The sequence below is a fragment of the Lepisosteus platostomus genome, chromosome 19, assembly GCF_059453375.1.
Source record: "Lepisosteus platostomus isolate fLepPlt1 chromosome 19, fLepPlt1.hap1, whole genome shotgun sequence".
Classification (NCBI taxonomy): Eukaryota; Metazoa; Chordata; class Actinopteri; order Semionotiformes; family Lepisosteidae; genus Lepisosteus; species Lepisosteus platostomus.
The window spans coordinates 15,586,718-15,604,780 of record NC_142629.1 but is presented as its reverse complement, the minus strand read 5'-3'; the positions used below and the strand labels follow the sequence as shown (position 1 = coordinate 15,604,780).

Below are 18,063 nucleotides of genomic sequence, written 5' to 3'. Positions count from 1 at the left end.
GGATGTTTCTCAAAAAGAGTAGGGGTGTTACCTTGGCATCCTGGCCAAATTTCCCTTTACCAATCACAGCCTCCTAATAATCCCCATCTCTGAACTGGCTTCATCACTCTGCTCTCCTCCCCACTGAGAGCTGGTGTGTGGGGAGCATACTGGTGCACTATGGCTGCCGTTGCATCATGCAGGTGGGGCTGCACACTGGTGGTGGTGGAGGGGAATCACCATTACCTGTAAAGCACTTTGAGTGGAGTGTGCAGGAAAGTGCTATATAAGTATGAGCAATTATATAGTAATAATTATCATTATTAAATATAGTTATTATTAATTATGAGATTTCTATTAAAATATCTGTTTAACCACTTTGGCTAATGTTATTCTTAACATATTCTTAACTGTGGCATTATTTGTATTTCTACAGCCTGTGTTTTTCTCTTGAACTTTCAAACTCCACTTCATAATTATACACATCAGGCATACAGTACAGCCCTTGAAGCGGCAAATGTTTTAAATACACACACAGACTATCCAATTTAAGATACTGACAAGCCTTAATAAGCTCAGCAATTGTCATCTCAGGCTGCCAGCCAAAAGTACAAGCAGTAGAGTTAAGCATTGTGTGGTGGACTGTTGCATGGAAAACACTGCAAGAGTACTGGCCACTGCCAAGCTACAGGTCATTGCTAATCCTACCCTACCTCACCAATTTCTAGCCAGTGAGAATAACCCTCATCAAGGCCAGCAATCTCTAAACCAGAGGAGAAAGACCCAGACAAGACTGATGTTTTTCCTTCACAGAGTACAGACCTCTTTCAGGTTAGAGCAAAGACTGCTCTGGGAGGCCACGTTACCCAAATCCACAGACATCACAACAGTCTCAAGACAGCAAGCAGAACCATAGAAAACCTTAAAACAAAAGAGCACATTCATTCCTGACCTAAGAATGGCAAGCACTTATTCACAAAGAGCTGTGGGTGTACAGAGCAAACTACAGAGCAGTGTTATTGAAGCTCCTTCAATGAGCTCTTAGAAGAAACGGTTTAGCAAGGTGATCAGAAAGTTACTAGAATCCAAGAGAGAAGGATGAGCTGGTTAATTTCTTCTTCTTTAAATTCTTTTTTTTGTTTCATCAGATTTCAAATGATTAATAAAGTGGTTTAGGAGTTCACACATTGTTTTATGGTGCAATGATGTAGCCTTCACATTCCTGCGAGTGATTTAATTAAAGAATGTTCTATTCAGTATCCAACAAAAGGGACAAAATCATATACAGTGTGACGGTATATTGAAGTTTAAACTTGCAAAATTGAGGAACATCTCTTCATCTTCAATTTTTGCTCTGTCCTTTGAGGATGAGAGTGAGCCAAATCTGGCACGCACAGGGCAAAGGGCGAGAGTACTCTTTAGATGGGACACCAGCCCACTGCAGGGTGTGCATACAGGGAATTTCTGCCTAAATCAGCCTGAACATTGCATTGAAAGAAACCTTAAAACATGCAAACTCCACATAGCAGGTGCTCCAGACTAAGACTGACACCAGGACCCCAGAGCTGTGAGGAAGCCTCACTAACAGCCAGGCCTTGATGCTGACCAACATCAGGAACAAAGAACTGAACATACACAAAGCACGCAGTGATATTATCACATTTGATCATTTTTCTTCTGACTGATCATTCAGTTTACTGCACCAAAAAGAATGACACTGAACTGATGAACTTGTGAATTTCTTGTGTGAAGACAACTGTGCAAAGACGCCTTACGCACAGACAAGTCTTGTTCAGCGATTGTTTTATTCAGGGAATGTCAGGGTGGGGCCAGTGTCGAGCCTCAAAGTACTTCCTAAGCCCGGCTAGACTGACAGGAGGGAAATAGGGGCCGATTCTCTTCCGGATCCACCATTTGCCTTGTGCTGCATGGATCCCGCCTGGATCACTAAACTTGTAGCGGAAATGTTCTCCTCTGATCCACCTGAAAAGAACAGAGAAACAAGGAGCTGAATTAGAAGAACATACTTTCCTAGTTATGTGTTGCCAGTAAGGCTGGAAACACAATGAACTTTTGTTGAAAGCCTGCAGAGCAGTGTTCCCCTGTCAATGGTAGGACAATCAATCAACTGTAGCTTAAAAATGACACAAACACCATTATGTTTCTCTAGCAAGATATGCAGGTTTCCTAAGAACTAACTGTGTAAAATGCTAAATAATCCTATAAGAAATCACAGGTATTCTGCGGCACTCCAGTCATGAAAACTGTGAACAGGTTTGGAGTACGCTTGAGTGTGTCGGTGGTCCATAATAGATAGGAGGCAAAAAAGGGAAAACTGATGAAAGCATGGGAGCACACATTATAATTTTCATTCTACTTTTTGCATTTATATTAACAATATTAGTACATTATTCACAACATGATCATATAATTAGATGTAGCTTTGACCAGGTTCATTTACTGGTGTGATTTAGGAAACAACACATCCTGGAAATGGGTGAGAAAGCAGTAGCCACAAGGGGGAGCTAAAGACCAAGTAAAAATGTTCTTTACAATGAAGGATAAATACAACAGATGTAAAAAAATAAGTCTATTCCTAAGTGCTTTTTGTTTAATCTAATTACTACACAATATTACATGTAACAGAAGTATAGGAACTGAAAAACATAGAGCACAGTAAGTCTGCCTTATAACATAACATCACTTTATTAGCCAAATACAATTTCATGCATTTGGAATTTGTCCTAAATCCATGAGTAAAACTACATTGTATAATAATAACACTGGAAATGATTTATTAATCCGGTCAAATAAGCAAGTTTTAAAGATAACGACAAATGCTGATTATCAGACAGATCTGGACCAGGACGTCTACAGACAGACATGGCTCTACACACGGGAAGGTTTTACAACCCAGTGTGTGCATCCTGTTTGGCAGAGCAAAAAGTCCTCAATCAGCCCAGATTAGGTACTGGGCTATACTCATACAATGAGCCTTTTCAATTATCTGGAGGCAAACTGTTCATATGTGAGCAGAAGAACCTATAAGTCCACTGTAAATCTCAAAGGGAGCCAGCAGAATTCATAGAGCACAGGAGCTATGTTCTAGTGCAGAGCATTTTTAACATGTGAACAAGCCGAAGAGTTCTGGACATAATGAAGCTTTTTTGGCACCTTAGAAGACACCTCAGTAATAAGGTATTACACTAGAGGTCTAATTTGATGGAATTAAGGCATCCATCATTTTTTCCATCATCGGATGGGCAGAGGAAGGATTTCACAACTTTACAAAGCTGATGTTTTGCCCTGGGTTCTTACCAGCTCTCAAAAACCTGCTGGTTAAGCTAATTTGTGTCTTGCGTGGACCCAACTATAGACTGGCGTACCATCCAGGGTGTGGTCCTGACTTGTCCTGACACCTTTAGCTTCTAGGGTAGGTTTGCAGTTGCCGTAATTCTGAACTAACAATAATAAGTGGCTTTCTGATAACTGATAGATGGTTGAAGGTAGCCTATGACCTTGGCCCTCAGTCTTGTCATAGTTTAGCTTAAAGGGGAACTGAAGTCCCAATTTCTCAGACCGGTTATTAAATCTCAGTGAAATAAATTCATTGGCGGCACAGAAAGAAAATTCAGCACAAAATTGTGAAGTTTGAGGAAGTACTGTAAGTCACCATGTTGTCACCATTTATTTTCAAATGAACACAGTAACATGTAAAACCTCCAATTTACATCACAAAATAGATTAAATTTCCAGGTAAGCGCAGCTCAATATTCTGCGATTCAGAATGGAGCAATAAAATTTCCAGCTAGGTGAAGCAGCTCTATCACATTGTTACCAAGCAGGCTAGTGAATACATCCCGTCTAATCCAAGAGAAATATTGCTCTAGACTTTGTTTTGCCGGCAAATACAACTTAACTCTGTTAACTCTGCATGCAGATCATGTTGACACATTTCTGTGGTGAAATGTCTGCTGCTGTATGAGTACTGAATTGCTCGTACATCACATTACATTAGTCATTAGAGGGACTATTGAGCAGGAAGGGCCGCTTCACATCACAATTCGGGCAAACTCTCACTCTGCCTGTGGTTTCAGTCTCAGGGGTTTGCAACAACAGGGCGACTTATAGTACTTTCACAAAGTTCACAGTTTTGTGCTGAATTTGGATTTTGTCAAATTTCACAGAGCGTCAATAACTTTATTTTGTTACCGAGATTTAATAACCAGTCTTAGAAATCGGGACCTGTTCCCCCTTAACCTACCAGCATGTCTTTGGACTCTGGAAGGAACCCAGAGCGTCTGGAGGAAACCCATACAAACACCGAGAGAACATACAAACTCCACGCAGACAGCAAAGCAGGAACGGAATCCAGGGACCCAGTGCTACAGTATATATTACATAAAACTGGGAAAGTGACTGGAACAGGTGTTGTACATGTTGTTCATGTTAATATATTCTACAGCTATATTCTAGTCCTGACCTTAAAATGACAAATTGGACAAATACTAAGGATAATTCCTCACGGTTGTAGCTGACTTCAGGTGCTATGTAATGCTAAACAACAAATCAACAGTTAAGGCCAGAACATTTAGCTGTGGCGCACACAGCCTCTCTCATGAAACAAAAAGTGTGGTGAAAACCAAACTAAAGCACCAAACAATGTCATTTCCAGTAGTGGAAATGCCAAAGTTTATAGGTCTATTATTTTGGAGATACGGCTCTTGAAATTCTTGAGCGTTCCCCAATCAAAATAGAATAAATGGATACAATTACTCTATCTGTGAATGTAAGAAAACAAAATCTTCCAAAACCCTCAGAAAGTTGGAGAAATATTTTTAGTTGTAACCACTACCATAAAAGTTATGATAATAAATCTTCATAAGAATGTGGTTTTAATGCATTATTTCTTTTTAGAATGAACCCCTTGACTTGTAGACTAAAAGAGGAGCTCAGTTTAATGCCATGCAAGGGATTTCTTTTCTTGCCGCTTCAATCGGCTCTGAATGATCGGCACTTTTAACTTTCCTTTTATTTATATCAGAATATTTCATTTCATTTTTAAATGCAATACCAACCAATGACACTGAAGCTCCTGGTGAAAACCCACACAAACATGGGAAGAACATGCAACCTCTGCAGTAGATGTTGCCATATTCCTGACCTGAACCGATGAAAATATAAGAGCACAGCTACAAACTTCACTACTGAGGAGAAACCCTCTTCATTCTACACAACATTCTATGTTATTTCTGTGAAAACAATTTTCATCATTGATCAAAATGCTGACACTCTGTAGCATCGAACATGTGTCAGATTAAATATCTGAATATAAATTAGAAACACATTCGTAAGAGCATCTCTGAAAATAGAAATCAATATTTTGTGCAAATGAGTTGTGTCAATAGACTCAATCAAAACATTGTTACTGATGGCAAAAAAAACTCAGCGGCAGTGTGGAGCAGTAGTTAGGACTCTGGACTCATAACGTGAAGGTTATGGGTTCAAATCCCGAGTGCAACAATACTGCTGAACTGAGCACCCAAATTTCACCATTAAAACTCCCATTTCCTCCCATTTATCGTGTCATTCTGGATAAAAGCATCGGCCAAATAAATCACAGGTTTGCACAATTTAAATTAAAACGTCTACTGATTGACCGAGCTGTACAACTACAACTCCCTCTCAGGGACTGCAGGGATTGATCTGAGAGACCGTTCCTCAGAAGATGGGTTCAAGTGCCTCCTTCCATCTGTCACCTATACATGTGCCCCTTTCTACAACCTCTCCTCACCCCAGAATGTCACTGTGAGGCCGTGGACAAAAGAAGTTCATGTTGCCAAATACCTAGTAGCAGCTGACCCCTGACACCTTTCCCATTTTGCTGTGCGTCAGCATATTATGACATCCACAACTGAACGAACCAATACTAAGTAGCTATATTCGTGTCACTGGTTCAAGCCTTAAATCTCCCGGACAGCTGTAATTAGTTCCAGAGGAGAGCAGCTGTCTCCGGGGCAACAGCTGGAAATTTTAGAGGGAAAAACAGGAATTCCTTTTTGTCCAAATTAACAGCCTGTCTGGGAAGCTATATGATATAAGAGCACAACACACAGGCTGGAAGAAGGGTGGGATATGTGTCTCATTACTTCTTGATCAAAAACTATTATATATCTAACCCTGCATGGAAAACCCAGACTTTGTTAAATGGCACCGTTCTACTGCAAAGTCAGTGGAATGACAAGGGGAATTATTTCAGAATTTGAGTTTGCTTTAAATCTGCCTGTGTTCGGTTTCTCATTAAATCTCCACATTTTGTGGTGTGAACTGGCCCAGATAACTGCGGCAGTAAGCTTTATTTATTCTTTGCAATATTGTACTTTGTGGAGCTCATAAACTCTCCAGCTCTGCTGTCATTTACTGAACTTTAGAAAGATTTAGTTCCCTTCCTCTGCCACCCAAAGCCATCAGTTCAGGAGTGGGTCTAGTTGTCAATCTCTAGACCTTCTCTAAGTTATTTCCTTTTTATGATGGTATAAAAAGAACTGTAAGTAATATCCCAAAGGCCATCTTAGTGAAGCACTGAGCCTCTCTTAGTTACAAGCCTAAGCCTCTATTTTGTCTTGAATTGCTTCTCCCCAGTGCATATACATACCGACAATTATGAAAGCAGCAAATCTGGCTGTCATTGCACCCAAAAATGTACGTTCCCTGCCACAATAATTCAGCCATCACCATAAATTTCAAGCATGTGAGCACTATTAAGGCTTTTCAGTGGTTATCATATCTACAGGAAGCCTGGGCAGTTTTAGAATCTGTGTGCTACAACCATTGTGGCTCATCATGTGTTCCTGCAGAGTTCATCAAGTGCATGACCCAGTGCGAATGACAGATTGCATGTGACAAATCAGATTCAGAGCCTGCAGCAGAAAATGGATTACCAACTAAGCGAGTGAGTTCCGAGGCCTGCTGGTGTTCTGGGATTACAACGCCTCATTCAGCTGTTTTTTTTAAAGGAAGCCAGGTCTTCAGCAGCACAGCTGGTTCCATGCTCCCACAACCCTTAGGGTAAAGAGGTGCATCTTGTTCTTGTGTTTTAATGTCCATGGCTAAGTAGCTTGTTCTATCCTCTCACAAACCCTCTCATACAGCCAATGCAATGTGGGGTAGAAATGAATTATGAGTCATGCACAGTTAAAATGAACATACTATCATTCGTAATGGCGGCTGAAATACCAGGGCGGAGTTCTACACAAAAACGTGAAGACGCGAATGAAAAGACGCCCGAGAAAAACACTGTCATTACAGTGGTCTTCGCTTTAAGCCTTCTGTTCCATGATCTGGCAACACTGCAGCCTTTTCGTCATCAGCTCTTAGTGCAAATGTCGCCCAAACAATCGAAAACCAGTTGGATGGAGGCCTTAGTCACAGAGGATCAATACGTACAATCCTTTCCTGAATAATTCATTACACCAGAGAAAAGGTGCACATTGATCTCACACTCATGTCTCAAATTTATTTTTTCTTCTTTGTTCCTTTCACTGCTTATATTATTTCTTTAAGTATTCCATATCCAGTTTTAAATACGGAAGACTGTATATAGGTGCATGTTTTGGGGCGATGCACTGGAGAAATTTAATTAAGAAAATAGCCATTCGTTTTCTCTATTTTCGACACTGCTAGTACACTGAGCTGTTCCTCGTTCCAGCGCTGGGCACCGAGACACAGCCTTTTTAGTTCTACATGAGGATTCTACCAAAGCTTACCTTGGGGGTTTTCTGCCCTCAAATGGATTGTGTGCAAGCAGCGATAAAGCTATGGAGTCATTCGCCAGCAGTCTTCCCGCCAGATGGATCACCCATTCATTCTGCTCGTATGTCTGCAAGGGGAAAGGTGTTGAGATGGTCAGACTCCTGGCTTTGGCTGATGTGACCTCCCCCCTGCAGGACTTCTGTTGGTCAACCTTTTACTCGTATTCCGAAACGGATGAAAAGTGATCGTCTGTATTATACACTTGAAAATTTACGGGAATGGTGCAGTAGTTCCATAACATGAATAATAGATTAACTTATGCCTTTGTTCTGCACAAGTTTAGCTTATGGATGCATATTTCAATAAAACATACAACAAGCTATTAATACTGTAATATACAGTATTACACTTATGAACAAGACTAAATTGATTGTCAAGAAACACACCATTAATCATTACCAAAGATTAGCTCTTACTAGGTTACTGACACTTTGTAAGCACACGTTACAGGTTAAAAACAGCTTATAAAAGACTTTTAGTCCTTATATTGAACAACCTGTAATGTAACGTCTTTTCACAATTATTGTTGCATCAACTTCAATGAAAATGTACCTTTAATACTGTTACCGTTGTTATAGTTTCTTCTAAAATGTCATAAAATGTTCGATGAGGTTATTATACAGGTATAAACCTGAATACTATTCAATTTTCAAGCGTAATACTAATGGTCTGAATATCATATCTGCAGCCAGTTTCAGGCTACAAGGTGGCAGAATTCACAGCAATTACTGAAGCTCTGTCACCACTGCCAGGTGCTGCTTTGTTTAGGACCTGTGCTTACTTTACTATTTTCTGCATTTCAGTGCCTAACAGAGTGTCATATTATCTCAGTGATCATTGTAAGCTAATATGTAAGCTTGTGAGGTGTTCCTATAGAAATAAAACTTTATTTTAACAAGAATCTCTGCACGGATGTTCATCTGGCATCCCAGAAACCCATATTTCCAGTTTGACGATATGAAACACAGCACCTTCCCTCACGCCTTTAAGTTGTAAGCCGAGCATTACCTTTATGAAACCTGGCCAGAGAAGGTACTCAAGAACAGAAATCTGTGATCATCACGGACAGGAAGATATGCGTCATCCACAGTTTGTTTTTATTCCACTCTATCAAGCATATTCAATTTCATGGTCACTTGACGCTTCATGCATTGGGCATAGGTGCTTGTAACATCACTGTTGGATCCAATGAATCATACCTTGACCACTCAGTAACACAAAAGCACCTCCAAAATCAAGTGTTTGCATCTCACTTGAAACTCTAGACCTGCAACTGGCCCCATAGTATATTGTGGCCAAGTCGCTTTGACTAGCTTACAGTGATACTTTATAAATCTTCCTGTATCGTACCCAAACAGGATATATTTTTAGCTTACATTTCTGAATAAAACAGCAGGGGGCAGACCACAACTGCAAAAAGCGTGTAACTGCTTCTTAATCATGCCTTGGAGAGTAATACTCAGGTTTAATTTGAAGTGTTTATAATAATAATTTGCTCATTGGGCTCTTAGAGGAAATTACTTTTGTAAAGGTATTTCTGCTAGTGTTAGCAGCTGAATCATAGTAAAGAATGAGACAATGGAAAACTAGTAATTATGCCGTGACAAGCCCCTTTAAATCTCATTTTTCTTTCCATACTCTGACTTGTATAATCAAAGCATAAATCAATTTAATTCGTTAGGAGTTTATTTGCCTAACTGCAACATTTTAAATTGGGCTTCATAATGATGATGTTTTGCAATGTGGACAATGAACAGGGGCCTAGAACCAGGAGCCTGGAGTATGCCATCTTGTTATCTTAAGTAAAAATTATCATATTACATCGTTGCAATTTTTACTGTGTGAACTTCCACACTTTTAAATATTAAAAAAAAAACAGATGTAGTCTTCATAAGGCAAATATGCCTTTTAATTGTAATTTCTTTCCAACTGTAATTCCATTAATTATTACATGAATTTTTTACAATAAAATTGCCTCGATTAAGTTTTATTTTATAAGCACTGACTAAAATTTAAAATTTTAATGTAGTCCAAACATAAGAGCAGAATTTAATCTCTCTTCACAGCAGATATACAAGAACCTCCTGGAATCTTATGAAACCTGGAGACCACTGTGTCATGACAGCCTTGAATTTCTCACATCTGGGCCAGGAAAATCCAGTGGCGCTGATGGACATCACTAGTCTGAGCATTCATGGTTTGTTTAATAATACTGAATTTAACTAAATGTGTTATACCTCATTTGTAATTCAACAAAATGGGATATGATTGGAAGAAAATGAATACTTTTGCAAGGCACGGTATCTCTGGGAAGAGATATTTTGGAAAAAGAGGGGCCAAATTCAAGACCCTCCGTATACTATATAAGAACAGAAGACAAGTTCCAAGCAAGTTAGTAGCTCATAGATTCCAGGATCCCATTCAGCTGTTTCTTGAGCTAGGTATCTCGTTTCCACAACCCTTTGGATAAAGAGCGGTCCTCAGTTTAGGAAGCTGTCATCACCTATATTAGGCCACTTGCCTGAAAGGCAGCAAACCACATCAGCCAATCCAGCCGATAGTGGTATGGTGAGATTAGACACGGACGCCTCCTCAGATCGCCTGGCTTGCATTTGAACTCGTACTCTTCCCAGATAGCTGTGGGCTCGGCGTGGTCAGGACTATGTGTGCCTTGGAAGACGACTTCTGTCCTTTCTTTCGTAATGCTGGCAAGAGAGAGAGAAGCAATGCAAGGCACATCACGCTTTGTAACTTTTTCAAAACCTACCAGGGACTCATCTAGATGAAATTAAGATGTAAGATGGATGTGTTTGCGACACACAATGTTTGAAATACAAGTGCAACACTATCAGGTCAATCTATGACCTGAACAGATTATTTCATATCGATTACATTGATGAACAATTGCAATACAACATCCTTCTCTCACTTATCACAGATCTGGAATCGAACCCAGGGCCCTAGCGTGGCAATCAACCTTCACAATATATCACTGTGTCAGTACAGAATGTCTTGAGAGTAAGTAGTACCTTCCAAACGCGCCGTATGTATTTACTATTCTTAACGGGTTGAAGGAGGTGTTCATAATTTGTCTGGAGCTCAACAGGTTTAGCACCACTGGTAAACTGAGGTAGGCTATCAGGAGGCCCAGAGAGATATTCACCACTCGTCGGACTAGGGTGCCTTGGGAAAACACAAAGAAAAAGTCAGTAAGCAAGACTATGGAACCAGTCATTTAGCAGATGGACGACGGTCTATATGACAACTGGGGGTCTCATTGTTGACTGAGCATTCTTCTAATGTTGACAAATCCTGGAAACTTCCAAGTTTTCCTTCTTTTCCAGATGAGGTTCACCAAACACACACTTCATGCATATGCTTTTAATCAGCTCTTAAGACTAGATAAGGCAATGTCTCCTGGGCAAAACAAAACGTTTTGGTGACAACACCTTAAAATAGGATCGTAACAACAGTGGGAAAGAGTGGAAAGATTTTTTATTTAAAAAGACAAAAAAATTCACATCTATTAAGAAATAGCTATTGCTCATTTCTTGGTAGACATCTATGGGCTATTTGAGGCAATAGATCAGCAACTTTCAAGAGTGGGTCTACAGCCCATTTCAGCACTTTTATTATTATTTATTATACTCAATTTGCTGACATATTCATTTCCATATTATGGATGATACAATCATCAAAGTAAAAGGTGATGCATATTCAATACATATACAAAATAGAAGGATTCTGTTCCTCTTTTTCACAAAGAGAAACTTTTTCTGTTAGCGCAAAGCCATCTGCAGTTCCAGACTACACAATCAAACTAAGACTCATGTATATAAATATATATTTTGTGTGAAAAAAAAAATCCTCTTTGTCTTTAATTGCCGGTAAGACCCAATGTTTGAGTACCGTAAAAAAACAGTCCTGCACAATTTTCATGCCCAGTTAATATAAAGATCCTTCACATAAAACTGAAAGTGTTAGTTGGTCCTCAGAGACCAATTACTGAATGCAAAATAAAACTGGGCTCCTGTTTTACTACATTTTTCAATGCTAAGCACCCATTTAATTTTTAGGGGCTTTGGCCCTGAATGCATTAATAACAAGTGATTAATTTGCACCAGCCTAAAAGCCCTCACTCTGTAACAATGGAAGCTCCTTTGCTCCTTGGCTGCCAAAACTAGGACTGGGTGAAGTCTTCCAGATGTGTGTCTGCTGGCTTAATTATGGGGGAAAATATTGATTTCTTGAGCTCTAATTATCCCTCTTGGCTCTTTTTGTAGCAAGGTGTAATGAAGAGATGTGGCCAGCATTGCGAGAGAATATTATGAGAACTCTGGATACTGCTACTACTAGACAGTTAGCCCCTCATAAGTTCTTTGCAATCGATTTCAATGGTTTCAAATGCAGTTCGGGTCCTAGAGACCCTCAGTTTTCACAGATCACTCTGATCTGGAATACATGTTAACGTGTACGAGTTAAGAAAGTTATTAATCCTATCCTGTCATGCAGAATGAGGCTAAAGAAAACAATAAAAACTATGCCTGACTGAAGGTCCCCAGGCTAAAGGCGTGTTCTAGATTGATGTTCTACATTTGTAAAGCAAAACAATAGTACAAGACTTTACCGCCTACAAGTAATAATTGTGTAACAAGTAATAATTACCCTCCAGAGGAACACACAAAGAGTATCCATCTACATCCAAGTTATTTCTTAAACACTCATAAAACCCACAAAGGGATAGGACGGCACCTAGTAAATGAACTAATGTGAGTGAAAGGTTTTTAATAACTCCCACACACCTTCATAAGAGTTCGAAGAATCAGTTCTGGAAGCTTGATTCACTCCTTTCAAATCCTTTTGTGTAGTGAGTCAGGACTGCTCAGAGGACAGACAGCCTCCACTAAAATTAAAATGACCCCCCCGTCCAAATGTGCAGGCTATGCAACATGGACTGTTGGCATAGGAGAGGTCAAGAATCGCTAAGCTCAATCTTCACCTGAGCTATGCTTAGCCTGCTCAGATCACTGGGCCCACAGCTGCCTACTGGCAAAACTCAATTTTCAGGCACCCAGGACCATTTTGCATGTTACCTTCAATTAAGTTACAAATTGGGAGCTTCCCCTGTTTTATCCAATCCGATAAAATCCAGAACAGCACTTTGCACAGCAAGGATTTCAGCTGTAATACCTAAAGTCGGGACTGGCTTCTGCCCAGATGCGTCTTGTGCCTGAATCGTGGTCACCAGCTCCTTAGCTCTGCCTCCTCTGGAACTGAAGAAGAAGCCCAAGCTTGCGTCATCAAAACAGGCAATGCTGGGGACAATGGTCAGCCAGTTCAGGAAGCTAAGGTTCCCACTCAGGATAAGCGCCACCTTGAGGAAGATAGTGAATACACAGGTAACAAGAGACCATAAGACGACTAAAAAAAGTGCAGAACTCCTGTAGTGTTTTAAATGACATGTGTGCACAGTGATAGGACTGAACTAGCAAAAGTTATCTACAAAACATGCATTCTAGCAAAACAAAAGCCATTTTAATTTCCAATTGTAAACAGGATAATGCTTTAAAAGGGAAAAAATGAAAATGTACAGGCAGGATAGATGACTGAAACACAACTTAACAGCTTACATGAACTGTACAATGTGTACTTAGAACCACAAGATGGTAGTATAACTACAGAGTACCAGATCGTAACCACCTTAATAAATGCCAGATTTATATCATATTCCAAATGTCACACTGGGAAAAGGCTTGGTGTCATAATCTGTGCTGTTTATTTTCACCATTATTTTCCTAAAGTCCTGGTAGACTGGATTGAATTACTTTAACCTTCACATTAAGAAAAATATATTAATAGAGCTATGTATACTAAGGTCTCTTTTTAAATATTGTTAATTTCAACGAGGCGGGCTCTCTTAATGCACAGCTTGGCAAAATTAATCTGTGTCTGTCTGAAAAGCATTCAGAACCACGTGACTGCCTGAGAATGACTGAGTACAATCAAATTCAATGAGCAGTGTCCTCTACCCATGGTAACATTAATATAATTAAATTTGAATTCTGCTCATTAATCCAGTGCAGGTTATGCAACTAACATTTCTAGGCGCTAAAATGAATCAAGAATTGCAGCTATTTTATCACAGATGGCATACTCCACTAAGCTCCATGCCTTAGATTGCTGTTATCACCCCTGCAATAGCCTATGCTTCTACATACGAAACTCCTAAGCTCTCAGAATGGTTTGATATCCAGGTATGGCATCTTTGAAGACGTACGGCACAATAAGCAGCTTCATTGGAAACCACGGGTGCAGAGAAGCATTTTCATACTGTACGAAGGATGTATCCTTTCCATACTTCCTCAAGGCAACAGAAAATACTGTTGATTAAGCAAAACCTGCCATATTTATATATACAGTATGCACATACAGTATATAGTATATTCATGTGCAAATTAATAAAACCGTAATAAATTAAAAATAAAATGAGAATAGCATCTCTTGATTCGCGACTATGTTTATTTACCCAGTGCAGTACAACATATATCTGTGATAGCGTAGCTGCTGTTCTGAATGGATTTGCAATCTACATCTGTATTTGTGTGTAGACACACACACAAACAGGCCACAGTGAAGCGCATCAATAGAAATGTGTTTATTTGAAGAAAACTGGAGGGCAATAGATTCCAGGAGCCTCAGCTGTGACTTGGTTTGAGGGTGACAGCTTTGCATTTGAAGCCCGATCAGAATGCCAGGCTTTACTCCAATTTATAACCCCAAATTGATCCAATTAATTTACTGTAAATACTGCCCAAACCAGACTTTTGGTATTTCATATTTTTTTTAAATCATCAGCTTACAAGGATTTTAAAAGATCATCTTGAGTCAATGCAGTTAGCTATGCAAATATTTTTCTGTGGGCTTGGATTGCAGCATTTGAGTTTTTCAGTGTAACGGCGAAGAAAGAATGAAATAAACCACTTAAGTGTGTGAAGAGTTGGATGTAGTACAAGCAAGAGGAGCCAGCAGCGTTTCAGGAACCCCGTTAATCACCCCTAATTCCGACTGTTGATGACGTTACTTAACGATCACAAGAATTTGACAACATTTCTGTTCTCAGCAAGCTTTAACACAACTTGTGGGTGAATTATTAATGTATTATCAAGTTTTCCCGTCTACTCTGAGCATCTGAGCATAAATTCCCATACAGACAGGCTACTGCTTCTGTGTCATTGCTTTCTCTGGTGATAAAAATCAGTTTTTAACAATCCCAGTCTTACTGGACCCTGGATCTTTATACCAGCTGAACTGTTAATCACCAATTAATTGGTGCCTTCAACTGATCTGCTGTTAGTTAAGACTTTTGTATACTAGTTTCTGCACGGCAAGCAATCTTTGGTTTGACGTACTGTTCTAACAACTTCAGCATTCAATTGTTAATTAAGAGTTTGCTCCCTGATTTCTGACTAAAAGGCTCCTTAACAGATGACTGATTTCCGATGAACAGACACAAGGCAGGATGATAACGTATCAAATTCTCCCGCAGTAAGAACTTTTAACTTGAAAATATGCCTGGAATAGAGAATTTAAATAAATTGTCCTGCAATTAAGAAGTCAGCTGGGACTTCAATCAACAACCAAAATGGCAGATACAGGGGTCACCCAGGTCCCTAGTCGGGACCAGCTAGGATAAAGGACAAGCGATCAGACAGTGTGACTACAGTAAGTTAACTGCATGAAGCGCTTCACACGGACAGAACATACCTGGAAGAGAATCTGCAGAACACCATGAATGATGCACATGCGACGTCCCAGAAAAATGAAGAAGGGGACGATGAGCTCGATGAAGTGATTGACCAAGGTTTCAAAGCGATGGAACCACCAGGGGGATCGGTGCACATAGTAAGAGATGGGACTGGGCACTGGCTGGGTCTGGATTAGCAGGAAAGGAATGAACAAATCCGTGGAAAGATTAGAAACAGAATTACCTTGATTCACCAAGTGCACTTCATGCACAAGGGATTTACTCTGGTGTACTTGGTGCTGCACAAACCTTCCACGTGGACCATATGCAAACAAAACAGTAGACATCATTCAGACGTGCACGTTTCACTAGGATGTCTGGCGAAGCATAAAGACAGCCATAAGAAAGAAGCTGTTCAAATACCAGGTGGTCCTGGTTTTAATAGACCAGTAGCATCTTCCTGAGGGAAGTTTATGAAACAGGTGGTAACCTGGGAGGGAGGGGTCATCAGCAATCTTTCCTGCCCGCTTCTTTGCTCTGGAATTGTACACATCATCAACGGAGGGCAGATGACAGCCAATGACCCTCTCAGCAGGGCAAACAACATACTGCAGTTTACACCATATGCTGGCAGTTTTTGGGAAGCCTGTAGATAACCCCCAAAATAAACACAAAGGAGGATACACTAACAGCTGTTGAAACAGTATTCTGTAAAAAAGAGTTCTTCATACCTAATCAGATAAAATGCCTAATATATCCAATTGTAACTGAAAAACACAGCTCTCACTTGACATACACATATTTTCAGGTCAAAGATTCTTAATGACCATTATTGCGCTGTCAGCTTCTACCAATACGGTGATCTGTGTGCAACAACATTGTCGCCTCTGGAGCATAATTTTAACATTAGCAATAACCCTTAATCAGAAACAAAAATTAAGACGTCTAAATTTTCAGGAACACAAAACCGTAGTTAAAATAAAAGTAACCCAACGTCAACAGTACAGACTGACCCACACTTATTTGTTGATATGAAGTTCTAGTGAACATAACGGCTGTTTTTCCATTTATAACTGCATCAGTTTCTTTCAATGACAATATAGAAATAAAGAGAACATTCTGGTAAGAGCTATTCACATAATAGGCATTCTTTAACCAGATAAGACAGGTTTTAGCCATAGAAAAGTTAACCTTTGGTATAGGGGATAAACACTTCCCATTTCGGACAATTGTCTCTCTTCTGTTATTGACAATCATGGCACTCCTCTGTATAAAGGCAATGACATCCCCTTTAACTCTAAAACTGCTCTCTTACATGCATTTAAATACAAGTGCTCCCTGCTAAATTTGTAAAAATAATTGTTCCGTATAAACGCTCAGGATGAGTGGGCTATTTTATAATTGTAAGTCTTTGTCACACAAAATCATTTTTAGCCTTTACTTTGACATATGAACTAACAATTTGCATTAGCATAATTTTAAAATGGCCTATTGTCTTGGCAAAGTGTTCTGCATGAAACAAAGGGCACAAATTCAGACTAACCTGGCCTAATAAAGAATAAAATGATGAATAAATCATATCACTCAAAATCTTCATCACAAATGCTTTTAATCCATAGGCAAATGACAGCTTTTAAAACTGGAAACATATTACACTCAATAGTTTTAACAACTGTGGTGCAACATTGTAAAATAATCTGAAATCCACAGCTTGAGATGCCCAATGTATATGTTGCAACAGACGCACATAAATTTGTTTCCAGCAGTTTCTACACATCTATTTTTATCTTCCTAGATTCATGATTAAAAACGTTCACATGCTTCAGATTAGTTACCAACTGCAGTACCTGTTCATCCTCCATTCAACCTTGGAAAGAAAAGAAACAAATAAGATAGAAGTTGCTTTAAAAATCTTCTCTCTGTACATTTAAAAAAAACTCAGAAAGACATCTAAACTGTACATGACTCAACATCACTTTGCATTACTTGTAACGAAACAACTAACGCAAAAGAAACAAGATTGTCCCTAAATCCATGGCAAGCAATGATATTGTGGTTGCCAACATCCACAATGTTTTCTTATGTCTCACAAGACGGCCTGGAATTAATAAAGCTGTTTCTTTATTTGGGATGAACTACGGCGCCTGAGGACAGTAAACCGCATCCTTCCTTCCTGTAACACTGGGACAGGAAGAAAAGTACCAAAAGGTCAAACAACCACAGCCGAACGCGTTTCCGCCTGGGACAGGTCACAGGCTAAGTACTTCCGAGGTCAGCAAGGTGCAATCTGTCTCAAATGTTTCCCTCCAGGAATGTGGAGAAATGCAAGCGTCGCTCGATACAGGATCAGGTTACTGTTGAGGATCCCAAACAGACCGACCTGAACCACTCCGCCTGTATTAAAATACTCATCACAGCAATCCTAGACTGTTATAGTCCCTTTTCTTGGCCCGTAAGAGTTTAATCAGAAAATGTATCACAACCTTTTACTCCATTCTCACTTGAACAAAGTCTCCTTTGTGCCACTT

The 18,063-nt window shown here is 39.6% G+C and overlaps 1 protein-coding gene across 7 annotated transcripts in view; it reads right to left on the bottom strand.

The window, feature by feature from the left end:
• Positions 1-1,198: 1,198 nt before the first annotated feature.
• Positions 1,199-18,063, bottom strand: part of lmf1 (lipase maturation factor 1) — a 100,857-nt gene continuing 83,992 nt past the window's right edge. For 6 of the 7 annotated variants that reach the window (XM_088613141.1, XM_088613146.1, XM_088613142.1 and 3 more), the window contains 6 exons: positions 15,556-15,723; positions 12,982-13,165; positions 10,821-10,974; positions 10,313-10,496; positions 7,746-7,858; positions 1,199-1,962 (listed from right to left, as the gene is read on the bottom strand). In XM_088613141.1, coding sequence (XP_088469267.1) covers positions 1,788-1,962; positions 7,746-7,858; positions 10,313-10,496; positions 10,821-10,974; positions 12,982-13,165; positions 15,556-15,723 — 978 coding nt within the window. In that variant the 3' untranslated portion in view covers positions 1,199-1,787. The remainder of the gene's footprint in view (positions 1,963-7,745; positions 7,859-10,312; positions 10,497-10,820; positions 10,975-12,981; positions 13,166-15,555; positions 15,724-18,063) is intronic. The other variant, XM_088613147.1, reaches the window with a different exon arrangement.